We start from the raw sequence: 25013 nt of genomic DNA, 5'->3' as shown, positions 1-25013 counted from the left end.
CTCATAGTCTTGTGCGAAGATATCAGCAAGCTATGGACCAGGAACTGGCTTGACTTCACTGGATCCCAGTGCTTCAGTTCTGCCCTACAGTTACTCCGCAGCGATAGGAGACAGCATTGTGGATAGCATGATCTTCGCGCTCCCGATCCCATACGTATGGCAGCTTTCCAAACTCAGGATCCGGCAACGGCTTGGCCTTGTTCTCGTCTTCGGCTTAGGTTTCATCGTTTGCATCGTCGCATTACTTCAAATTCCTTTCATCAAACGACGAGAAGGCGATATGAGATACTTTGGTAGCGCCGTCAATATCCTGATCGCGATCCAAATCTCGTTTGCCATTGTTGCAGCTTCGCTCCCCGACTTACGCGCGCTAGTTGCACGCAGTTTCGCAAGATTCTCGCCTCTTCATCATCGAAGTCTCGCTACAGCCGGGCGAGGATCAAGCGCCGACAACGAAGGGCGCTCATCCAACCAACGCGATGCCGAGCAGTGCTTCCCATCCTCGGCCAAGATTGGAGAGCCACAGGTTGCATTTGATGGGAAAAGGGTTTTCAGAAAGCCAGACTGGCTGCGGAATAGCATTCCTGCAAGTTTGATGTCTACGATGATTACACACAACGAGGTTACCCGGTTGTCGAATGAGAATGACCGATGTCATCCCCAGAGGTGAATCTAGATAGCGGAATTAAGATAGTCTGTAGCGATTATCCATCCCCATTGTACGCCCGTCATATTTGATGAAATCTGTCAACCGACCCAAAGAGTGGTAAGGCAGGTGTTAGGAGATCAGTCTAGTACCTGTTCAGCTAGCCTCGAGCTATGTCTATGATCTGCATGAACTGTTATACCCACCGCTGCTGACATCCATGATACCCCGCAATCGCGAAGTCGCGAGCTGAAATCCAGCTTGGCAAGTCGCCTTACATGCGAAGGAAATGCCCAAGCCAAGTTAGATCATCCGTATGATGCACACGCACCTGGCTTTCTTCCAAATCCTCGGGACCAATCAAGTACAGAGTATGGCAATTGGCTTCTCCGACGCAGAGCGAGATGTGCTGCGGCCTGCATGTCTTACTGATGCTGCACGTCAATTGAGGTGCAGCGCGCCTGCATCGAGGAGGGATACATATAAAGTAGGGTGGTCGCCCGACTTAGGAAGTCACGACACACAGTAGTTGGCCCCATCGGATACTGCAAATCTTGGATCATGGTAGCAACGTACGACTTCATCATCGTAGGAGGTAAGCTTCATTTCGCTTGCCACGTATCAATCGATGTTAACACACATATTCCTAGGCGGAACTTCAGGTTGCCTTCTTGCCCATCGACTATCCCACTCCGCCCGCAAACCGTCTGTCCTCCTCCTTGAAGCCGGAAGCAGCCCCTCTGGTGATTTTCTCCATGCACCCTACCATCGGTACTATGCGCAAGCGCTCCGACCTGATCTAGACCACTGCTATGTCTCCGAGCCCGAACCCGCTCTGAACGGTAGAACAATACCGTACACGCGGGGAAAAGGTCTAGGTGGAAGTTCCATTTTGAATTTCGCTGTGTATCTGTACGGAAGTCGTGAGGACTATAATCGCTGGGGTGACCTGGTAGACGACGACAGTTGGAAGTGGGAGTCTGTCAAGAGATCTTTCGAAGCCATCGAGAACTATGACTTTTCCGGCTCAAAAGATTACAAGCATATCGCTGACCCGAGCACGAACGCTCATGGCACGAAAGGCCAGTTAAAGGTCGGTCTTCCGCCTGTGCTCGAGAAGGGCGTGGTGCCGCAGATGGAGGCGCTGGCTGCGGCTGGGGAGAAGATCGTTCTCGATGCTAATTCGGGAGATCCGGTGGGCATAATGGTCTTTCCACATAGCTATAGTAAAGACGGGAGAAGTACCAGTGCGATCGCGCATCTTATGGACCCGCCGAGCAACCTTGAGATATGGACAGATGCGAAAGCAGAGAAATTCGCATGGGAGGGGAAGAAGGTCACCGGAGTCGTTCTCGAAGATGGGCGGCAAGGTAGGTGCACTATCTGGATCGACGGGAGACGTAATGAGCACTGATAGGACCCCAGCGACGGCAAACAACGAAGTCATTATCTGCGGTGGCTCGATCGACTCACCTAAGCTCTTACTTCTCAATGGCATCGGACCAAGATCCGATCTCGAAGCTCTCGGCATCGATGTCAAAGTCGACTTACCCGGCGTAGGCAAGCACCTGAAAGACCACGTCCTCACTTTCATGACGGTAGAAGTCTCAGGCTCAATCAACGACAAGTACGCCTTTGATAGCAATCCCGACCTCATCACCGCAGCCCAAGAGTCTTGGACCAAAGACCAAACCGGTGCTTTCGCTCTACAGCACTCGTCGCTCTGGGGCGGCTTCCTCAAACTGCCAGATTTACAATCGTATGAAGAGTACTGTGCGCTTCCGCCAGATCTCCAAGAATTCCTATCCAGAGACCAAGTCCCCACATACGAGTTCCTCAACAACTCGATACTGTGGCCACCGGGTACACAATTGGAGGCGGGAAACACCTACATGACGTTCATCGCTTTTCTCATGAACCCGCAATCCAGCGGCTCCATCAAGCTGCGGTCAAAAATTGCAGCTGACAAGCCAATCATCACGTTGAACTACCTCACGCACCCTTACGACGTCCGCATCTTCCGCGAAGCTATCCGCAGCACATGGACGAAGCTGACAGGTAACCCTACCATCGCGCCGCATATTGTGCGCACGGTTCTAGGCCCTGAGTCCATGGGAGATGCGGATGTAGATCGGTTTGCGAGCGAGAATGCGGGTACCGTGTGGCATGCGTGCGGAACGTGCAAGATGGGTAAGGAAGATGATGAAGAGGCAGTTGTGGACAAGAACTTCAGAGTTCGGGGAGTGGAGGGGTTACGAGTTGTTGATATGAGTGTTGCGCCGGTTGTGACGAACAACCACTCGCAGGCTACGGCGTATTTGATTGCGCAAAAGGCAGCGGAGAAGATGGTCCAAGAGTATGGGCTGGACAGGGAGGGCTGAGAAGATCTTTTGGTAGAAGTGGCAGAGCTGTCGGCAAAGAAAGTGCCAGTTGTCAATGTCTGTCAGAAGTGACCTTCCATCCTCGGCAGTGTTGAATGTCACAGCTTGTACCTGCTGTCGACTTACGGTGTAGTGATTGGCATGTGCGGCACGCAAGGCCCCATTTTGACAACGTAGCAGGCGGCCCACACATCACACGCGCCCTGCAGGTACCGGATGATATTTATAGCCGGCCGGAACTCTCGAGTCTAGAATCTACTCCCAAAACGACAAGTTGATAGTTCTCCGGATGTTGCGGAAAGACGATAGAAATACCAAGAAGCTATTCGCAACTAAGGCAAACCACTGCACGAGGTCGCAGGCTGCATGGGCAGAACCAGCAAAGTGCGCGAGGCAGAATGATTGAGGAACTACCGCCCAAGGCCAAGCATCTAGCTTGGGCCAACACGGGCATATCCTTCTGGGGGAAATTGCAATGACGAGTGGTGGTGGTGAACGTGCGCGGAGACGAGGAGGATGGCCAGGTGATGGCGCGACGGACGTTGCTGGGTGAACCGGAGGCGGAGCGCGCGCTGAGCATCACTGTGTACGACCCCCCGTAGAATCATCGTGAGACAGCACACAATCCTCACGAATAGCGAAGTCATTGACATCACGAAAACGACACGACTTCTGTTCCCACTACCGCGTCTAGCCAAGTTTCAAAAATCCCGCAAGCGCATAACCCCGGTGTTGTTGAAGTTGGAGTTGGAAGGTCCCCAACCACCCCAGCCTCTCCCGCGGCTTCCAACCACACGATTATTCTAAGTGTACCCTTTTTACTTGCGCACCTCCTCCTGCACGATTACACACATCCTACCACCTTCCTCTCCCTTCCATAGCCAAGTTCAATCATCACTGACTTCTTTTCCGTGGTTCGCATCCTGTACCACGCCGGCACCAGTCACGCACGCCAGCAGACACGAAAGACGCGCTAGCCAACGGATCGACCCCGCAGCAGCGATACCCACCCATTCACCGCTCCCACGCCGACTGGACGATATCTACGAATTGCAGCGCGCTCTTTCTGTCGTTTCCCCCCAATTCCTGCAAACGGTCCTGTCTATTCCGTTCGCAGCAAACCTCGCTGTTCTGCTGCGTTTGGAGAGGCTCAGTCGCTCGCTTTACCATGTGGCTTCTCAACGCTCCTCCCGCCGTGCTCGGCCTGATCGCCTTCGCCTACCTGCCCTCGGCTCTCGCAAAGCCCTACCCCGTCCACTTTGACGAGTTCGCCTCGCTGCACAACAGCTCCCAGCTCATCAAGAAGCAAGACTGCGCCAACCCCTGCGGTTTCGGCGGCTGGTTGTGCTGTCCTTCAGGCTCAAAATGCTACACCGACAGTGCCAACCAGGCGCAATGCGACACCAGCGGCGGTGGTGCCAACACTGAAGCGGCAGGCGGCTACTATGAATACTACACTACTACCTACGTCGAGACTGTCGGCCTTGTCACCAAGACCGAGACGCGCAGCACCTACATACCAGCGACAGCGACAGCCACATGCAGCGACTCGCAAAACCCCTGCGGCGGAATCTGCTGCGACTCTGGCATGTACTGTCTGAAGGCCGGCCAGTGTGCGATGATTGCTGGCGGCAGCTCTGGAGGTATCACACCCGGTGCCCCTCTTCGTCCAACTAGCTCAGGCGTCGTAGTCGTTACCTACACCGGCACCCCAACCGCGACCCAGCCCTTCCAGACACCCATTCCCACCGGCGCAGCAGGCGGCGGCCTTGTCGCAACCGAAGAGAGCAACGGCGGACTCAGTGGCGGTGCCATTGCCGGTATCGTTATCGGTGTTATCCTTGGTATATTGCTGCTGCTCCTTCTCTGCCTCTTCTGCTGCGCTCGCGCCCTCTTCGACACCCTTCTCGCCATCTTCGGCTTCGGCAAGAAGCGCAAGCACACCCACGAGGAGACCTACATCGAAGAGCACCACCACAGCGGCGGCGCTGCTGGCGGACGCACCTGGTACGGAGGTGGCCGCCCTGCCCGTCCTTCGCGCGCCGGCTCTGAGAAGCACAGCACCGGCAAGAAGGGTCTGGGTCTCGCTGCCGGACTAGGTGGTCTCGCGCTTGCGTTGGGTCTCAAGAGGAGACACGACAACAAGGTCGACGATAAGAGCACCACTGTCAGTGGAACATCATACATGTACAGCGACTACACAAGTTCAAGTAAGTAATCCGAACTGCCTCACATTCACGGACATAGATACTAACAACCACCCAGGCAGCGCAAGTTCATCAGATCGCCACACACGCCGAACACGCCACTCATCGAGACGATAGTCGGCTATCCACCGACCGATCTCTTTCCAAAACTGTACAAAGTCTTTTTTGCTTTCTAGTTCTTGTGTCTAGCCTTGTGCTGGTACCTTATGGCATGGGTGGTTTTCATCTCAGTGGTTACATGGGCTTCGACAGAGTCGGCCCTACTGGCGTTACTTGGGCGTTTGAAGCGACCTCGCTCACGACTGCGAAGCGACGAATGTGTCATGTCCTTTTTGGTTTTCAACTTTTACTTTTCCGACGTATGCGATTAATGAGGATATGCGTATGCGTGGATATGAGATATGGAATGGCGATGCTGGGGAAGATGTATATGAATGCAATGGATATGGACATGGAAATGGAATTAAGAGGAACTGTGAATATTATGTTTGGTTTCCAACATTGTTATTGAAGCCTCCATAGCGAGTCTATCAGAACGAGTTATTCGTGGGCGTGCTGTGCTCGAAAATGGTGTGTGAAGAACTGCGCCCTTTGTATATCTTCGTCGTTGGAGGGCCATGTGAAGGGTTGTAGCTCGCGCCTAGCAACAACCCTCCAGCGCCATTCCAGTAGCCTTGGAGAACCCCAAAGATGTGGATACATCCAGGGTTTCCACTCCGCAAACTTGCACGTCTGCACTCCACCGCTCGTCACAAGCTCGAAGCCCATGGCCCGGATTTGTAAATACTTCGCTTGTATACCTTCAGCTATGTACCTGACACTGACAGTTTGAGTATTGGGAATGTGATAGATGTAGATGATCAGATCTATATTCTCTGACCAATTGAAGCCGCGTAGGGTCGTCGGCGGTGACCTATGCGAGAGGTATGTATGTACAATATATCTGCACAAAACGATTGCTTCACGCTCGGGTACCAGCCTGTAGGTTCGTTCTGACCGTACATTCCGGAGCCATGGCGTATCCCAAAGATGGCGCCAAACGCTTTCCATGGTTATATCGAACTCAGTCAGACCGAGCTCATATCTCCACCGTGCGAAGAAGTGATCGTCATCGACTTGAACCACCTGAAGCCCGTGCAGCGGATTGGTGGTATCCCAAGGCGGCACTTCAAAGACGTTGTCCGTACGTTGGCGTGGTGTAGTGGGCGAGCTGCTAATGCTCTGTCGGGGCGTGGTTGGAGTGTGTTCGAACGTTGAATCGACATCATGCATGATACTGGGAGAACCGATCTCGGACATCGTCGCATAACTCAGTGCAGAAGGCGTTGCTACCCTTTGTTAGTATCAAGCATTTGACGATGCGCCCAAAGATCTACTCACTGGCGTCAGGGCTGGGAGCATACAGCGTACTATCCACGACATCGTGTCTCTTCATCCATCTCTCAATCTTGTGAGGTTCAACTTCCTGGCCTCTCACGCGAAATTTGAGGTCGTTTTTGTCCGTCTCGACGAGGCTTCGCTGTTGGCGACGTCTGACGATAGCCTTCATCTCGTCCGGTTTGATGTTCTTGTCAAGTTTCCATTGAGTAAGGCGAGACCTGTATTGGCGTATCCTGGGAAGACAGTTAGCCTAGACGCCGTAAAATGATAGAGTGACAGGCTGCCCAACGTACTCAGCGATGAAACCGAACTCTTGTTCGATCAAGATCCTGACTTCCGGGAGCGGTCTCTTGTCGACATGATGCAGCTGTATGATCCTGTCTTTGTATGGCTCCCAGTCGGTCTCGCGGAGAGTTCGCGCTTTCTTCTTTCGCGGACGTGTATCTGCGATGGGATTCGTATGCGGAAGGGGAGGCTGTGGCAATGTGGCTTCCTCCTCAGAAATTGGCATCAGGTGCCATTCGAGATCCATAGTAGTATAGACTTTCGGAAGGCAAAGAAGGGGATATGTATCGCCCAGAGGTAACGCTCGAGTTGGAAGTATAGACTAGAAGGATCCTTGACTATTCCACGAATGTAGAGAGAAAAGAGGAAGCATCGTCCTATAGACTCATGAGTGAACGGTAGGCTCTGACGGTGATTTATATGTGCAGGGTCGTGACACCAGGCTGAGCTGCAGTTGGATGCTATTGGCTGTTACAAAAGTACAATTCTTGCGAACCACCCTGGTAATCTGCATGCTCATAGAAAACGCCTCTCTGCATGACCGGTGTAACACTGAGCCAATCAAATGGACGTCAGCAAAAGTACAATTCTGTATCCTCGGCGCCTGAGCTATGGCACATACAAAAGTACAAAACAGCCAAATGTTCCGGAACTGACATACTTTTAGACCCTGACCCTTGTGGATCGCAGAATTTCCGAGAACTGCGCACTCAAAAGTACAATGTCGAAGTATACATAAGGTAGGAGATGGGCCCTCACTATCCCGTGGCGACAGACACTCGCGGGCTTCGTTACTCTTGAGGAGGTTTCTTGTTCACCTTACGCACTCATGTCTTTGAACAACCAGTCTGCGGACACCATCGCAGCCATCGTGTTTGGTCTGCTCCAACTTGTCGTTGGGCTGGTGTCTCTTTGGCAACAACGGCGTTTACGACAAGCATACCGTGAGTATTATGATAAGCTTATTCGAAATTGCATAGACTGATGAAAAAGTAGAGCAAGGAAGCGATCGAAGAAGATATACCATCTAAAATGCGACAGCTGCCAGTGCCTAGGTATCGTTGCGCCTTCCTTGGAATAGTGTGGCGGAGCTGACCGCCGCAAGGCTCGGAGACGTCAAATCAGAAGTGACCCTTTGGTAAACATCATGATTTGATGTTGGCGATGTGAGGTGCGTTTCACGGACAGTCGGAATCAACATGGAGATCATGCCTTGTGAAGTACGCAGTCGCGTCGGAATCTAAAGCAGGCCCAGCGTTGAGGGGGTGAAATCTGCCTTCAGCAGACCATAGAAATTAATCGCCCAAGAGTCCATATCACCCCCAGGAGTCTGCGAACTTTCGTTTTCACATTAACGTAGACTGCAAGGTGATTGATGTTTTCCTGGTATGGGTGAAGGAGTGGATTCGAGGCCCATGCGGAAGTGACGATTGCGCCAAGATTTAAGTGGGATGGCGCTAGGTGGAGCTCCAGCACCTTCGCCGTGACAACTACTCACGTAATAACCTCCTCCCTGCTGCGCCTTCCACCCTTGCCTTCCTTCCATTTACACCTCCACACTCAACCCACTCTAGCGACAAACCTGTTGATCTCGTTTGTCCTTCTTCACATCCGTAAACAGCAGTCTACACCTGGGTACCCCGCGACACTCGAGCCAGGCGCCCGCGACCGCCACATTTGACAGCGTCCAGCCTTCACGACCGTCGGCAAACTGGGGAAGCGGAAACACGTCGACGAGGACGCTCGTCCCAGCAAGAAAGAGAAAGCCATGGCGGTAAGTCCGCCTCATTGATTACTAACTTGCGCTTTGTTCGGTTGCGCGTCCGCATTTGCAACCATGTACTCGGCGTCTCCAGCGTCTCCGCCACTCTACACCTTTCACCAACTTCACACTTCTGCGTCCCTAATCTAACGTATCCAAGGAAAACATGCAGGTCGACAGCCCTGCCACTGCCGTCGAACAGCTCAAGGAAGCGTCCGGTAACAACGGCGACATCGATGAGTCCCTCTACAGCAGGCAGCTGTATGTCCTGGGCCATGAGGCCATGAAGCGCATGGGCTCTTCCAACGTCCTCGTTGCTGGTCTGCGAGGTCTCGGTGTCGAGATTGCGAAGAACATCGCCCTAGCCGGTGTCAAGTCGCTGACACTCTACGATCCCAAGCCCGCCGCTCTCGCCGACCTGTCGTCGCAGTTCTTCCTCACTCCCGCCGATGTGGGGAAGCAACGCGCCTCCGTCACCGTACCGCGCGTCTCCGAACTCAACCCATACACACCTGTGCAGGAATTCAGTGGAGGAGATTTGACATCAGACTTGTCGCAGTTGAAGCAGTTCCAGGTCATTGTCCTTACCGACACTCGGCTCGAAGATCAAATCAAGATCGCAGACTACTGCCACGACAACGGCATTTACGTAGTCATTACCGACACATACGGACTGTTCGGTACTATCTTCACCGATTTCGGAAAGAACTTCACCATCGGTGATCCGACTGGCGAGAATGTCAATAACGGCATCATTGCCGGCATTGATGAGGAGGGTATTGTGTCGGCACTAGACGAGACAAGACACGGCTTGGAGGATGGCGACTGGGTCACATTCTCAGAAGTTGAGGGTATGGAGGGCCTCAACGGCTGTGCGCCTCGCAAGATTGAGGTCAAGGGGCCTTACACCTTCTCCATTGGCGATGTATCTGGCCTCGGAGAGTACAAGAAAGGAGGACAGTTCATCCAGGTCAAGATGCCCAAGATCATCGACTTCGAGCCCTTCAGCAAGCAGCTCAAGAAGCCTGAGCTTCTCATCTCCGACTTCGCAAAGTTCGACCGACCGCAACAGCTCCACGTTGGTATCCAGGCCATCCACAAGTTTGCGAACCTCCACAAGGGCGAGTTCCCGCGTCCTCACCATGAAGCCGACGCGGATGAGCTCTTCAAGATTGCGCAAGAGATCGCAAGTGAAGGCGAGGAGAAGGTCGAGCTGGACGAGAAGCTCATCAAGGAGCTCAGTTATCAGGCTCGTGGTGACCTCAGTCCCGTCGCTGCCTTCTTTGGTGGCATGGCTGCTCAGGAAGTCTTGAAGTCAGTGTCTGGAAAGTTCCATCCCATCGTTCAGTTCCTCTACTTCGATTCGCTAGAGTCGATCCCTACCTCCACGACCCGTTCGGAAGAGCAGTGTGCTCCGATTGGCTCGCGCTACGACGGTCAAATCGCTGTATTGGGACAGGAATACCAGAAGAAACTCAGCAACGTCAAGCAGTTCCTCGTTGGTGCGGGTGCCATTGGCTGCGAGATGTTGAAGAACTGGGCGATGATGGGTCTTGGCACTGGCCCTGATGGCAAGATCACTGTCACTGACAACGACCAAATCGAGAAGAGCAACTTGAACCGACAATTTTTGTTCAGACCAGCGGATGTTGGCAAGCTAAAGAGCGATGCTGCCGCAAAAGCAGTCCAGGTTATGAACCCTGACCTCAGCGGAAAGATCGTGACACTGCAGGACAAGGTCGGCCCGGAGACAGAGCACATCTTCAACGAAGAGTTCTGGAATTCTCTGGACGGTGTGACGAATGCACTGGACAATGTAGAGGCGCGTACATACGTCGACCGACGATGTGTATTCTTCCGCAAGCCTCTGCTCGACAGCGGTACTCTCGGTACCAAGGGCAACACCCAGGTTGTCCTGCCGTTCATCACAGAGTCTTACTCTTCATCTCAAGATCCACCTGAGAAGTCGTTCCCTATGTGCACACTAAGGAGTTTCCCCAACCGAATCGAGCACACGATTGCCTGGGCGCGGGAGTCGTTCGATTCGCTGTTCGTCAAGGGTCCGGAGATTGTCAACCTCTACCTGACACAGCCAGATTACCTTGGCGCATCGCTGAAGCAGTCTGGTAACGAGAAGCAGACTCTGGAGACCCTGCGGGAATTCTTGGTCACAGAGAAGCCGTTGTCGTTTGACGACTGCATCATCTGGGCCCGTCATCAGTTCGAGAAGAACTACAACCACGCAATTGCGCAATTGCTCTACAACTTCCCCAAGGACTCCAAGACAGGCTCCGGTCAGCCATTCTGGTCGGGACCCAAGCGTGCGCCGGACCCATCGAAGTTTGACTCTTCAAACCCAACACACTTCACCTACGTGGAAGCTGCTGCCACCCTACACGCATTCAACTACGGCATCAAGCCAAATGCGTCCAAGGAGCACTACGTCGAAGTTCTCAACGATATGATCGTTCCTGACTTCCAGCCTGACCCTACAGTGAAGATCCAGGCCGACGAGAAGGAGCCAGATCCAAATGCCAACCAGGCTGGTGGCGACGACAACGAGTCGCTGGACAGTATTATCAGCCAATTGCCGGCACCGAAGTCTCTTGCTGGGTTCAAGCTTGAGTCTGTCGAGTTTGAGAAGGATGATGACTCCAACCACCACATCGACTTCATCACTGCTGCCAGCAACCTTCGTGCCGAGAACTACAAGATCGAGCAGGCTGACCGACACAAGACCAAGTTTATTGCTGGTAAGATCATCCCGGCCATTGCCACCACCACAGCTTTGGTCACCGGTCTCGTCAACCTTGAGCTGTACAAGGTCATCGACGGCAAGACGGACATTGAGCAGTACAAGAATGGCTTCATCAACCTGGCCCTGCCATTCTTTGGTTTCAGTGAGCCGATTGCTAGCCCGAAGGGTACATACCAAGGGCACGACGGCGAAGTTACGATCGATAAACTATGGGACCGTTTCGAAGTGGATGATATCCCCCTGAAGGACTTCGTGGCGCATTTCGAGAAGAAGGGTCTGTCGATTCAGATGATAAGCTCTGGTGTCAGTTTGCTTTACGCATCATTCTATCCTCCATCCAAGTTGAAGGACAGGATGCCGCTTACGTAAGTTTCATTGATTCCCCTTCGTATACACCGCGTTACTAACAAAAGACAGTATGAGCAAGCTTGTGGAGCACGTGAGCAGGAAGCCGGTACCGGAGCACCAGAAGAACGTCATCTTCGAGATAACAGCTGAAGATCAGAAGGAGGAGGACGTTGAGATCCCATACGTCATGGTGAAGTTGAAGTAGTCATTCAGCACTTCGGTTGAAGATAGCGACGGACTGGATAGTGGATCGGTTCCCAACAGGGATAAATTTCACATGAATTAGACGAGCATAGCTTGCATGAATAGACACTTCGCAACACCCATTGCCTCCTACAATACCTCAAAAGGGCCAAGTACGAAAATCTATAAACATGGTCGGAGAATACATACACATATTTCTGGGTTGTCTAACAGGCAGAAATCCCGGGACTACCTCCGCGCTGTTTTGTTGTCCTTCTTTTTGAAACATGGAAGTTTGATGTTGGCATCAACGCGGTACGAGATGTAGAATCCAGAGCTCAGTTGGTCGGTCAAACTGCGTGATTTGAACCCCAACCAGTCAAGGACGGGAATACCATACTGTGAGAAGTAAATCACGGAGAAGTCTACATTGCCCTAGGACCTGGTTGACTTCCGGTTCGTATACTAACGTAGTCTACAGCGCATCTGCTGAGATCCATCCTTGTGTAGGCGATCTTGCTAGTCATGGATGCCGACCTCGGGAGACCGTGGGGCAAAATGCCAAGCATTACCGGTACAGCCCTGTCACGATCGTTGATTATCAAGCCTCTAGGACTTTCCTCCAGCACGCGACCATGTAGCACTTACGTCCACACCTACAGTCACAATTACATACACCATGGCGCCCTCGCTAGAAGAGCCCGTACAGGTCGATTTCGAAGCACCTCTCAAGGCTGCGCCCAAGCTCGTTGCGCCCGAGCCAGGTACATTTGCCCCGCCACCCCTCCGGCATTATACGCGACTCTGTGAGAACAGACTGCTAACACTATCGCGACAGAACACTGCCCCGGTCCCGAATCTCTCACAGCCGGTCAAGCGGACTCCTGCGCTGGATGTCCCAACCAGTCAATATGCGCCTCCGCGCCCAAGGGCCCCGATCCCGACATACCCATCATAACCGCGCGCCTCTCCTCCGTAAAGCACAAGATACTCGTACTCTCCGGTAAAGGCGGCGTCGGAAAGTCGACCTTCAGCACAATGCTTTCGCATGGCTTCGCATCGAATCCATCATCGACTGTCGGACTCATGGATACAGACATCTGCGGGCCTAGCATACCGAAAATGATGGGTGTAGAAGAAGAGACAATACACGTTAGCGGAGAAGGATGGGAACCAGTATGGGTCAGCGAGAACTTAGGAGTCATGAGCGTCCAATTCATGTTGCCAAACCGCGACGACGCAGTAATCTGGCGAGGCGCAAAGAAGAACGGGCTGATCAAGAAATTCCTCATGGACGTAACATGGGGCGAACTAGACTTCCTCGTCGTCGACACACCACCGGGTACATCCGACGAGCATCTCTCCGTCAACTCCTTCCTCAAAGCCAGCGGCGTCGACGGCGCAGTCCTCGTTTCCACACCCCAAGAAGTCTCGCTTCTCGATGTTCGGAAGGAGATCGACTTTTGCCGGAAAGCGGGAATACCTATACTGGGCATCGTGGAGAACATGAGCGGGTTCGTATGCCCGGGTTGCAAGCACGAATCTCAGATCTTCAGAGCGAGTACGGGCGGTGCAGCGAGGTTAGCGAAGGATCAGAATATACCATTTTTGGGCAAGGTGCCGCTGGACCCAAGGATAGGCATGGCTTGCGACTTTGGAGAGAGCTTCCTGACGGCCTACCCGGATAGTCCGGCGTGCGCTGCTATCAAGGAGGTCGTTAGGAGAGTTGGAGAGGAGATTGGATTGAGCAGAGAAGAAGTATTGCCTGTGGATGAGGAAGAAGCGTGACCTCAAAGAGCACAGTTAGTATACAGCAATGTGACCTTGGACGAAACGAAGTGAGACAGCACAAACAACTTTACGTATGAGCATAATCATGTTTTTGCATGAACATGTTCCTACTGGACACATCGTACGGCATTCACAATTCGGCCCGCGTCAATAATGTGAGGACTTACGAAGGCGGTTGACGCAAGCAGCGCAGATCACTAAGTTCATCTTGAGCGCTGGAATATGAAGATCAGGGAGAGCGAGAGCGATGAACATAACGGTAACAAGCATCTGCTCAGGTAATCTCTTCCAATGATCATTTGCACGCCCTCCTACACATACAACGCACTGAACGCACTGCTGAAAAGAACTGATTGTTCCAATTCATCATGACTGCAACCCAGTGCCACGACGTATGCAAAGCCACTTCGCTTCTCTTGGAGTCGTCATTCACTGCCACAATGGCGCCGCCCCGTTGGATCTTCGTGTGGCAGATTGTCCAGTGGAAATTATGAGTGGACTGGCAGCCACACCACAGCCATTGATCAGCGTCATCGTATCACGCTACACGATGCTTGGCACGCGTAGCAGGTGCTTGGCGCATGTTTCGAAAGCTTGGTTGGGTGGCCTGTGGCTTGGACAGAGATAATGAGCTCATAGATGTTGCGCGAGTCGATGCAAGATTTGCGAATGCGTGCTGAGAAAGAGAAGAAAAATGACTGGGATGGCCAGGAGACGGCGTGCAAGACCATGCAGAAGATCGAGATAGGTCCCGTGTCTTCGCGGTCCACAGTGCAGCGCGGAAGGCTCGAGGATGTCATGGCCCACACGGCTAGCGGCAACCATCCCTGCCGCCTCGGTGCCATCAATCACAGGCACAACAACTTTCCTGACTTTGAGGCTAGAGGCGCTTTCATTTTGGCCCCAGCCTTTCCTGAATTCTTACTCTTCCCCGCCTCTACCGTTTCCGTAGTACACGCGCTTCACAAGGGCGTGCAATTATTTCCTCGCGACAGCAACGCGAAATTACTAGCAGCGCGCATCGTATCTGCGCCTGAAGCCAACTCTTGGACCCTGAGCGCATTGCCATTGTACGTCTTTGCTCTGGCTTAATTGAGTCACTAGACTGACTGGAGCGCAGGATTGTAGACATCTTAGACGCGTCTGCGCATATACTCCGCCAACTCTCTCGCTATCGAACATTGCTCGCGACCGCCGACCACCATGGCCGCTGAATACCAACAACATGAGGACCCCAGTGGCGTGACAGGCATTGGCGCCGGTCCTCAAGTCATCAGCACCTCGGGTGCAGTGGATGTCATCATGGGACCGCTCCTCAACTACAGACGTACAAGCAACCAGCAGGCCGGGCAGCCTGTCTGGCACGGCAGTGTCCTCATCGTCGCCACGCCCGGACAGCAGAACCCGAACGAGGCACAGCCAAACCCCCAGCTCACACTCTTCCCGGCTGGCGCAGTCGACAAGAATATGGGTGACGTGAGGTTCAGCGTGGAAGCGCGCGACTTTCACGGAGAGAAGCTATACGAGGATAGCAAGAGGGCCTTCTGGCGCTTCAGGATCGATGCTCCCATGCAGCCATTCGAATCAAGATGGCGTTACGAGATCCAGAACCTCAGATACACCGACACTATGAAGGAGGAGAAGCCTCAGAACTTCGTCATACCGTCAATCACCCAGTCGATGCGCATCATGTTCCATTCTTGCAACGGTTTCAGTGTCGGTACCGACATGGACGTATGGTCCGGACCTGTGCTGTGGAACGATGTCCTCCGAATGCACGAGCAGCGACCCTTCCACGTCATGCTTGGAGGAGGCGACCAGATTTACAACGACGGAGTGCGGGTCGACGGACCGCTCAAGCCCTGGACCGACATACACAGCCCTCATAAGCGACGCGAGTTCCCCTTCGGCCAGCAGATGCGTGCCGATTGCGACGAGTACTACTACAACAACTACGTCAAGTGGTATGGTCACAAGCCCTTCTCCACTGCCAACAGCCAGATCCCCCAGGTCAACATTTGGGACGACCACGACATCATCGATGGCTTCGGCTCCTACACCGATCACTTCATGAACTGCGCTGTCTTCAGAGGCATTGGTGGTGTTGCGCACAAGTACTATCTCCTCTTCCAGCACCACCTTGCTCCTCCAAAGAGTACCTATACAACCGACGCGCCCCAGACGACCAATGTAACAGGCCAGGGAGAAGGCACAACACCCGCCGATCCGGTGCAGGTGGACAGCACCTTCGTTATGACCAACGATGAGGGCGACCCATCGTACCTTATCGGCTCGAAGCCCGGCCCGTATGTCGAGGAACGCAGTCGCAGCATTTATTGCCAGCTCGGTGCACGCATTGCCTTTGCTGGTATTGATGCACGAACAGAGCGCACGAGACATCAGGTCAACTACCCCGAGACTTACAAGATGCTCTTCGATCGTCTCGACGCCGAATTCACCGCGAACCCAGAACTCAAGCACATGATCTTGCTGCTCGGTGTACCCATCGCCTACCCTCGCTTGATCTGGCTCGAGAACATTCTGCAGTCGCCGTTGATCGCACCCATCAAGTTCCTGAACAAGCGCTTTGGCTTCGCTGGAGGCTTCTTCAACCAGTTCGATGGCAAGGTCGATTTGCTCGATGACTTGGACGACCACTACACCGCGCGTCAGCACAAGGAGGAGCGCCGCAACCTCATGCACAGTCTGCAGGCATTCTCCAAGAAGTTCTCTGCTCGTGTCACCATTCTTGGTGGAGATGTGCATCTTGGAGCCATTGGTCGTTTCTACACCAACCCCAAGACACACCAGATTCCCGCAGAAGCTGACCACCGCTACATGCCCAACATCATTAGCTCCGCCATCACCAATAAGCCCCCACCACAAGCTGTCGCGAACTTGCTGGCCCGCCGAAACAAGATCCATCACCTCGACAAGGAGACCGACGAGACGCTCCTCGAGATCTTCGACCGCGACCCAGCTCTCCCCGGAGGCGTCAACGCGACAAACGGCAGCTCCACCGCCCAGATCGAGGGCGACGGCAAAGACGGAAAGATCGAACCCAAGACCTCCGCCGCAAACCACGCAACGATGCCCTCGCGCAACTACGCCATCATCTGCGAATCTGCAATCCCCACCCCCTCAACCCTCGGTGTACCTCCCGGCTCAGCGCCCTCCATCAACACGAACAACACCGCCGCGTCCAAGATCTCTGCTGCCCCCGGCAAGAAAGACAACATGCGTCTGGGATTCCATCTCGGAGAGGAGAAGGCTGGTACTCAGCACCCGGCTGCTGGCGGTATCAACCCTTCAGGCCTTTGCGGACCGTATGGATTGGATGTTACACTTAGGGTGGAGATCAGCAACCAAGATCGCGAGGGCAGGACTGATGGCTACGGCTTCAGCATTCCCGCGCTGGATTGCTCAGCTTATGCTGATCGCGGCGAGAAGTGGTAGACTATACCTACGAGGTGGACGCTTGGGAAGTTGGACGGTGAAGGTCTCAAGCGGTACATGAAGAAGGTTGTCGTGGTGGGAAGATACTGGATGATTTCATTTTGCTTTCTTGTTTTGGTTTATACCCTCGAAAGTTGCTTGGCATAGAGCAATGATGTGTAGTAGTTAATTAGTCGATAGTCTGTAATGTTATCCCATTATTGGGTTGGTACAACAAAAGTCTTCTTGTCTATGGAGACGTCCTATGATGGCGAGGGCATCAGTTTCTGCACTTACAGCCCTACTCGAGCATGTCGGAGTTTCGCGAATCGAATGGTATCTATTGCGCTCGCAAAAAAGTTTGGTTCGTAAACACTGCTGTTTATGTACATGATATATGAATGATTGGACTTTTGAAGAATGTCAGAAACAAACGGAAGGAAAGCAGTGGCATACAGTCGTAACGGGAGAAAGCAAAGCAAGGAAAGTTGTCGTCACCAGGAAAACGAGTGTTGAAGACCACGTGGCTCCTCTGTGGAGGGCTTGCGGAGCGAAGCAAAAAGCGCCAAAAGTTGAGCAGCTTCCATCCCACCTGTCTCTTGCCAGAATGTGGACGATGAAGCTTGCTGCATAGCAAGCTCGTAGCAAGTATCGAGGAGAGCATTCGTGTTCTCCGGCGAATCCTTGATTCTCACCTTCATCGCAACGGCCATGGCAAGGAAGACATGGAAGCGCGCCATCGACATGGATGCGGAGATTTCGACTGCAGGTCGCTGAGTGTTTGGGTAGACAGACTCGCAGAACCGAGAAAAGAGACCAGGAGAGATGGAGTAAGCTTGGTAGTCCAAGGACTCGATGTGTTGTACGAATTCAGTCGTCAGAGTCTCCGCTTCGAAGCGACTAGGGATTGGCGTAGTAACAATTGCGCGACTGCGATCGGTGAAGCTTGATCGTGACGAAGCTGGGCCCGGACTCTCAGTATGGCGGGCTGCGAATATGCCTTGGCGAGGCAATCGCGGTGCTGGCGCCAACGGAAGGATGTCATCTTCAACTTCTGGGATCGGCGACATGGCTTGCTCATTGCTAGCCTGAGACTGGGACGAGGTCGAAGTCTTGCGAGAGTGGGCCCGACTGCTGGTAGTACCCGGTTGTAACTGACTGCTACTTGCTTGAGCCATGAACTCCCAAGAAGGCGCCGTATGCGGTTCGATCGACGACGGCATGGGTTTACTCATCGATGGGTATGTCGCACCAAACTGCGGGAGCGCGGACCCGGGTGGCATGGAATCGGGCGACGAGGCACGCGTGGTACCTAACCATAATGAAGGTACTGGTGAAGACGGCGTGGAGAAGTTGGGGAAAGGCTCACATTCATCTATAGCGATAGAGGGCATGCTGCCACTCCTAGCCGAGAAGGAGCCGAGATCCAGGTCATCGGCTGTGAAGGTTGCCGGTATGGTGGTATCGAGGTTGAGGTGGGGCGAGGGTCCTTGCCAGTCGAACGATGTGGGTGTGCTAGCCATAAGGTTCTGGTCGATAGATTCCATACCGTGCATGGGGGCATTGACATGTCTGGCTAGCTGTGCCTCGAGCTGATGTATTCGTCCCTCTAGCGCTTCGCGATGTTCGCTTCATCTTGATCAGAACACGACATCATGTGACCACGCGACGACGCGTCTGAACGGGTGCGGGCACTCACGATGCAACAACTTCTTTTGGTTTTTGTGTTCTCACGCATTGTATTGCAAAACGTTTACACGTCGAGCAAGGCGTCTCGCCGTCGCATCGAATCTTCCTGCGTCGGCATCGCTCGCAGGCGTTGGAGACGGACTTTCGCCTCGGCTGCCAGTCTTTGACAGCGCTTGGAGAGAAGCGAGCTGGACCTTCGCCAGCGGGCAGTGAAGCTTTTGTCATTAGCGATATCACGGAGCGATATAGGTGCCAAGCTTACTGAAGGGGCACATGCTGGAGGGGAATGTTGAGGATTCCGCGTCGGATACTGAGGCTTCCGAAGATTTGGGTGCAGATGGGGACAATAAGCAGCTGACGATCGCAAGACGGAGGCGTGGGAAAGAAAGCCATGGCGGAGGACGAGATCTCAGTTTGTTTTACGTCCCGTTGCCTGTCGCGGTGACAGACTGAACGCGGTTGAGTAATCGGGTAGACCTGCCCTGATGTTCTGCCGACACACTTTCCTGACACTCTGGCCCTCACCATGACTTGCAACACGCCCGCAAGGCTCCCTGCACGTCTCGACTCCTCATAGGTGCGGACGTGCGACGAGACATGGTTATGCATGTCGCATCGACTTTCCCTCCGCTTTCGACCTTCTAGAAGAGCGTCTACCAGGTGACAGGGCTAAAGGGCGGGCACGCGGCCGCACTCCGCGTTTGCAGCATAAGTGTCGCACAGCCCCCCAGAAGTTCCCACCGGTAAATCCTTCGGACACGTAAAAGAGCGGAATCCGCGGTCCATTTTCCGCTATCTTGTCACATCGCATTGTGAAGCACGGAGAATTATAGAATCTTGTCGACGGCTTCTCCTCAGAGCCATAATGGACCCTCTTGACCACAAAGTCCGGTTGTCGAAATCATCCGCGGCTGCCCAAGCAGCTGACAACTGCCGAGAACTCGAAACAACGTTTTTCTTTCGTCGCATCAAGTCCTTGGCACACGGGAAGGTCACCATCAGATGAGTCGAGGAGCGTCGTCGTAGGCGCCATGCGGCATAGGTGACGCGTACACAGTCAGCGCCTGGAACGTCGCATCAAGGTCACTCCCATTGATGCTATCGCATTCGCATTGCATTATCTACAGGATCGACGAGCAGAGCTAGAGCCCGACTATACGCGACACAATGGACCGTCCGTCGATTGGACACCAGCGCCGATGATACCATTATCATCGATGGTCCAGCCCTCAGTACCAACCCCGTGGTGCACGTAGAAGAGCATGTCAGGGTCATACTTCTTTTTGATCTGCTGGAGCCTCGGGTAATTTGAGCCCCAGAAAGATTGCTGCCAGTTGGGCTCGGCGATGTCGGCCTCATTTCCATAGGCGCCGCCAGCGGGCGACACTTCACGAAGAGGAGCCATGACCTGAGTGGTGATCTTTTCGACGGCCGCCTGCCATCCCGCGGCGGTTTCCTCAGCGACCGAATTGATGATGACCATCTGGCTCTCTTCGTTTCGGAACGCTGGATTGACGGAGTTGATGTCCTTGTTGTCCTGTTCGACGGGGCGCTGATGGTACATGTTGATCATGACGGCGGTCTCGACGACGTGCTGGATGGCGACCATCGTTTGGTTGCGTATCTCAGCGTTCTCCCAATTGTCGGATGTCAACAAACGGTTCGACGCAATACCGGTAGCGGCACCAATATGATAGTTGAATGTACCGAATGTGGCCTTGTAGGCAGGGTAGAAGCTGTCGTGGTAGGTTGTCTTGGGATTGAGCTCAATACCAAGTGAGGCGCACTTTTCGTAAAAGGGCTTGATGAGAGCCTCGTACTCCTCGACAGTCTTGTCCGTGGCAAAGAAAGGACCCATCGACCACATATACGTGCCTGGTGCGAGCTTCATGAGCGAGAAGTAAGAGTATGTTTTCGCGCGGTTGTAGGCGGGCATGTTGTCGAAGAAGAACCTAAACGCTTCCCAGAACTTTTCGGCAGTAACAGTCTCGGATGTCATGATGGTCCAGGAGGACTGAGTGACTGGAACCTTGCGGTGGACCTTCACTACAGCAGAGGTGATCACGCCGTAGGTACCGCCACCGCCGCCAAGCATAGCCCAATACAGATCACCGTTGATCTCCGGAGTAACGGTAACGAACCGGCCGCTGGCAAGGACAACTTCGAGAGCGATGATCTGATCTGAGCCGACACCAAACAACTGCATCAGGGGACTATGGCCACCGCCTGTGGAGTAGCCACCAGTTACACCGACGGTCGGACAGATACCGGCGATGGCGGAGACACCATACTTATCGGCAGCCTCATAGAGCTCGAAGCCTTGAACGCCGGCGCCGACTTTGAAGACTGGTCCGTTGTAGGTGGAGCTTTTGTAGCCTTTGACATACTTGATCTCCTTGAGGCCATGAGTCCAGATGCTGAGCGCCCCCTTGCCAACCGAGCGACCGTTATAGTCATGTCCAGTGTTGCGAACAACCAATCGAAGGTTCAGGGTACGAGCAAAGTTGACAGCCAGCTGAATCTGCGCAACGCTGCTAACTTTCACTGCGTATTCTGAGTATCCTCCCTGGGTGCAAGTGCCATTGGCGAAATTGCCTGTAGTAGGAATGGGGCATGTCATTCCATACCACAGGGGATTCATCAGCGCACCATTGTCGTTGTAGCTACTCCTGTCAGTCTAAGTGCCATTGTGCTCACAAGTATTATCACTTACTAAATCTCCTCCGAATCGAAATTCTCGACGAGGTCTGCGCACTTTGCGGCGTCGTAGTTGTTGTACTCGGACGTCTTGTAGCAAGAAGAGCCTATAGGTACGATCTTCTCTAAAGCACCACCGAGTAGGAGGTCGAACACCCCCCACAAAAGCTTTCCTGGATACAGAAGATCGCCAGGCATCGTCTTGCATCGGAGTGATCGTCGCGCACGGCGAGTACGCGTAGACAAGCTTGAATTGGAGCTGTCCTCAAACTCAAAGAGGGAAGCATACTCAGCAAGCTCTGCGCTCTGTTGCATCGAGGAGACAACATCGTCAGTCAGCTGTACGGCTTCCACTCCAAAAAGAGCGAGGTTGGCAGGCGTGACATAGGTAGCGAGAGTCTCAGCAGCAGGTGGGACGGAAAATGCGAGTGTGGCGCTCTGTGCCGCCGTGAAACCGGCATAGGCCAAAGAGAACGTTATGGACCTAGCCAACATGTTGGAAGAGGAACCTTGCAGTTGAAACGAGGGTAGTAGCGGCTGGATGAAGAGTCCTTGGCTGCCACGTTCCTGTACCGAACGCAAGGTTTTATACGAATTTCCTCATAACGCACAGGTGGCGGCGCATCAGTAATCTTGGTCGAGCCCATTTGCCGCTCACTCGGGGACTGTCTTCTCACTTGAGCATCGGCATGAAAAAGTGGGGTGAGATACGGCGAGGCCATCTCGTCTAGAGTCTAAAGTTGGTATGGGATTTAATCCTGTGCACCCGCCCAGAGAAATCGAAGACGCGAAGGATGGTAATTCCAATCTCGCGCCCACGCCTCATCCGTACAGCTCATGCGCTTTTTATTAAGGAGCGAAGAGGGTCTAGACTTCCAAGACCATGAACATGTCACGTTGGCTGAGTCGCGGTTAGTTGCTCCGCGGCGATCACACCATTGAGCGATGGACATTCGAACAGGCTTTACCAGCCGTTACATCGAGGTACGGACCGCTAAGGAGGCGTCCCGCGCATCCGCCTCTGCTTTGGAGCGGATGCACCGTGCGTCGGTTTCTGGAGAAGATTCCGGATCAGGCAGCTAGTGGGGCACCTGCCGAGCATCGTACTAGACAGGGCTCTGCATGTGTAGAGCGAATCCTATAGCTATGCCTCAACACCTTGAATGGAACCCTGATCAATTTGTATGGCTTCTACTAGGCCCTGGGTCTCTATGAACTGTGGAGATGCTCACATACTGCGCTACACATCTGTCTCCAAGGATGAATGGCTAGACAAAGGTGGTGGAGGCGTTGCCGATAGAGATCTTTACAGGCTGTCCTAGGGATCATTGGAGGATTTTGCCATCCCGTGAGGAGGATCGATTGGAGCCACAATATGCAAGGGTCTTCAAAGCCGAGTCTCGAGGTACTCACATTCTCGGAGGCTGTGTCCCAGTCGCATAGCTCTGCGGCTGCGCAAAGTATGTTCCATCAGGACTAGCCGCCTTGCATGTGCTTCCACGTCGGTTCCATCGCCTTGGGTGTCCTTTTCGGACGAACGACGGTTTTGTCACTTTACACTTGCTATATGATTGGTTCGCAAGGGACGGGACGTGGCGCGCAACACGGGAGATGAAATCTTCGCTTCTATGTGCGAGACTCGTTTACTCAGATAGTTTTCAGGTTTGCAGCGTTACCAGTATCTTGGGAAAGGAACGCAACATCCTCGGCATGCTGTTGAGCGGGCTGAATCCTATTCGAACATGGTCTCGAGGTTGAACGCTATCAGGTCCGCGGGTCATATAAAGACTTCACGAGTACCACTCTTCGTGTGACTTCGACTGAGTTATTTTCGAATTGAACGCCAATCTGGATTCCCATCATGGCAGTACCCGCTTTTCCTGCACCAGACATGTCTGGTGTTGATCCAGGACTTCAACCTACGCTCATCGCATTATTATACCTCTTCCCAGGACTTGCTCTTGCAGTGCTTATGGTTCGATTTTGGAGGAAATGGCAAGATCATATCCTTGGCGGAGGTATGAGCACGTGGCTAAAGTGACTGGTCTATGCTGATATCTTTGCAGACGACGTTCTGATCGCTATCGCGTGGGCTCTAGCATTGTCCAATAGCGTGATTACCCACAAATGTAAGACTCTTGTCCACATGACGACCTTGGAATGTTCGAATGCCTGACGCTTATGGAGTTTGTGTCGCGATGTACACCGGATACCACGATGAAGATGTTCCGTATCCAGCAATCGACTTCCTTAATGCATTCAAGGTACGTTTGTAAAACGTGTGTGCTGCAACTTACCCATATACTGAGGGACTTGTTCACAGCTTAAGTATGCGTTGAGTGTCGTGTACTCACCATGTATCGGCTTCGTCAAAGCATCCTTCTTATGGACGCTTTACAAACTTCGTTCAAACAATGTTTGGATCAAACGGTGCATCCTCGGCCTCCAAGCGATCAACACCATTTTCATCGTTGCTTTCACGATACTGGCTGTAATACCCTGCTGGCCGATAGCGAAGAACTGGCAACCCGACCTAATCGGGGGTTGCTACGATCCTCTAGATTACATCCTGGCCAACATCTCGATAGTGCTTATCACTGATGTCCTAGTTCTTCTGTAAGACTTTCTCGCATGCACCAAACAACCGATGCTGACATTGCACCAGAATTCCGACATGGATAATCTGGGACTTGCAAATGCCACTCAAGCGCAAGATTGTTACCGTATCGTTCCTCTCTCTAGGTCTCATCGTAATAGCAATCGGCGCCGTGCGATTCGTTTGGCTCATCGACGCTTTCAAAGGCAAAACAAAAAGCTACAGTGTCAAAGCGTCCTACTCTGCAATCGAGTCTAGTGTCGCTATCATTGGAACCTCGGGGCCAACTATCAAATACATACTGTCACGCTTCATACCCTGGCTCCGTCCTTCATTTGAGCGCTCGATCGCGAACAAGAACTCATACGACGCCTATGGGAACCACTCGAATGTTGCTGCTAGGCGAGCGAGGTCACATCACGGGACGAAAAGTGGATATGATGATCTGGATATGGTGAGCGTTCACCATGAACAGTTCGAGATGAAGAGCGGTTGGCCAAAGAAGAGGGGGCAGGATGACGACGCAAGAAGCGATGAGCAGCACATCACAGGCGAAGGTCACGGCATCAACAAGACAGTGGAATGGATGGTAGACACGAAAGAGCGCTCGCATATTAGCAAAACAGTCTCGGATGATCCAAATGTCGCTAACGACAAGCCTGCGACAAGTCCCGCACAGATCATTTAGGCTGGGGGTGTGTTGGGGCAGCAAGAATATTACATACATGACGAGTTGTGCTATGAGTATAGCTTTGATCCAAAAGATTTTCCTAAGTGCACGTTTGTTGAAGAAACGAATTTGCGATGTGAAATGAGTTCGCTGTTGGGCGGCGTTCGGCCGCAGCTGACCCGCGC

At 53.1% G+C, this 25013-nt stretch overlaps 9 protein-coding genes across 9 annotated transcripts; 6 read left to right on the top strand and 3 right to left on the bottom strand.

The window, feature by feature from the left end:
* Nucleotides 1-1207: 1207 nt before the first annotated feature.
* J4E78_000959 (uncharacterized protein) lies at nucleotides 1208-3027 on the top strand (the record flags this gene model as incomplete). Its single annotated transcript, XM_049361620.1, has 3 exons — nucleotides 1208-1241; nucleotides 1297-2016; nucleotides 2072-3027. 3 exons carry the CDS (start codon nucleotides 1208-1210, stop codon nucleotides 3025-3027), a joined length of 1710 nt encoding a protein of 569 aa, XP_049226903.1.
* Nucleotides 3028-4195: 1168 nt separating this feature from the next.
* J4E78_000958 (uncharacterized protein) lies at nucleotides 4196-5351 on the top strand (the record flags this gene model as incomplete). The annotated part of the gene is made up of 2 exons (XM_049361619.1): nucleotides 4196-5237; nucleotides 5293-5351. 2 exons carry the CDS (start codon nucleotides 4196-4198, stop codon nucleotides 5349-5351), a joined length of 1101 nt encoding a protein of 366 aa, XP_049226902.1.
* A 1255-nt stretch (nucleotides 5352-6606) lies between these two features.
* J4E78_000957 (uncharacterized protein) lies at nucleotides 6607-7146 on the bottom strand (the record flags this gene model as incomplete). Its single annotated transcript, XM_049361618.1, has 2 exons — nucleotides 6607-6847; nucleotides 6908-7146. 2 exons carry the CDS (start codon nucleotides 7144-7146, stop codon nucleotides 6607-6609), a joined length of 480 nt encoding a protein of 159 aa, XP_049226901.1.
* A 1521-nt stretch (nucleotides 7147-8667) lies between these two features.
* Nucleotides 8668-11972, top strand: J4E78_000956 (uncharacterized protein; the record flags this gene model as incomplete). Its single annotated transcript, XM_049361617.1, has 3 exons — nucleotides 8668-8673; nucleotides 8822-11784; nucleotides 11837-11972. The coding sequence occupies 3 exons, from the start codon at nucleotides 8668-8670 to the stop codon at nucleotides 11970-11972; spliced, it is 3105 nt and encodes a 1034-aa protein (XP_049226900.1).
* A 657-nt stretch (nucleotides 11973-12629) lies between these two features.
* On the top strand, nucleotides 12630-13738 carry NBP35 (cytosolic Fe-S cluster assembly factor nbp35; the record flags this gene model as incomplete). The annotated part of the gene is made up of 2 exons (XM_049361616.1): nucleotides 12630-12714; nucleotides 12789-13738. The coding sequence occupies 2 exons, from the start codon at nucleotides 12630-12632 to the stop codon at nucleotides 13736-13738; spliced, it is 1035 nt and encodes a 344-aa protein (XP_049226899.1).
* A 1206-nt stretch (nucleotides 13739-14944) lies between these two features.
* J4E78_000954 (uncharacterized protein) lies at nucleotides 14945-17197 on the top strand (the record flags this gene model as incomplete). The annotated part of the gene is made up of 1 exon (XM_049361615.1): nucleotides 14945-17197. The coding sequence occupies one exon, from the start codon at nucleotides 14945-14947 to the stop codon at nucleotides 17195-17197; it is 2253 nt and encodes a 750-aa protein (XP_049226898.1).
* Nucleotides 17198-17670: 473 nt separating this feature from the next.
* On the bottom strand, nucleotides 17671-18699 carry J4E78_000953 (uncharacterized protein; the record flags this gene model as incomplete). Its single annotated transcript, XM_049361614.1, has 1 exon — nucleotides 17671-18699. One exon carries the CDS (start codon nucleotides 18697-18699, stop codon nucleotides 17671-17673), a length of 1029 nt encoding a protein of 342 aa, XP_049226897.1.
* Nucleotides 18700-20018: 1319 nt separating this feature from the next.
* J4E78_000952 (uncharacterized protein) lies at nucleotides 20019-22057 on the bottom strand (the record flags this gene model as incomplete). The annotated part of the gene is made up of 2 exons (XM_049361613.1): nucleotides 20019-21528; nucleotides 21579-22057. 2 exons carry the CDS (start codon nucleotides 22055-22057, stop codon nucleotides 20019-20021), a joined length of 1989 nt encoding a protein of 662 aa, XP_049226896.1.
* Nucleotides 22058-23760: 1703 nt separating this feature from the next.
* On the top strand, nucleotides 23761-24846 carry J4E78_000951 (uncharacterized protein; the record flags this gene model as incomplete). Its single annotated transcript, XM_049361612.1, has 3 exons — nucleotides 23761-23826; nucleotides 23886-24178; nucleotides 24228-24846. 3 exons carry the CDS (start codon nucleotides 23761-23763, stop codon nucleotides 24844-24846), a joined length of 978 nt encoding a protein of 325 aa, XP_049226895.1.
* Between the last annotated feature and the right edge of the window lie 167 nt (nucleotides 24847-25013).

This window comes from Alternaria triticimaculans (genome assembly GCF_023758025.1).
Source record: "Alternaria triticimaculans strain BMP 0046 chromosome Unknown scaffold_1, whole genome shotgun sequence".
NCBI lineage: Eukaryota > Fungi > Ascomycota > Dothideomycetes > Pleosporales > Pleosporaceae > Alternaria > Alternaria triticimaculans.
The sequence above is the reverse complement of the archived record's forward strand: the minus strand, read 5'-3'. Positions and strand labels throughout refer to the sequence as shown.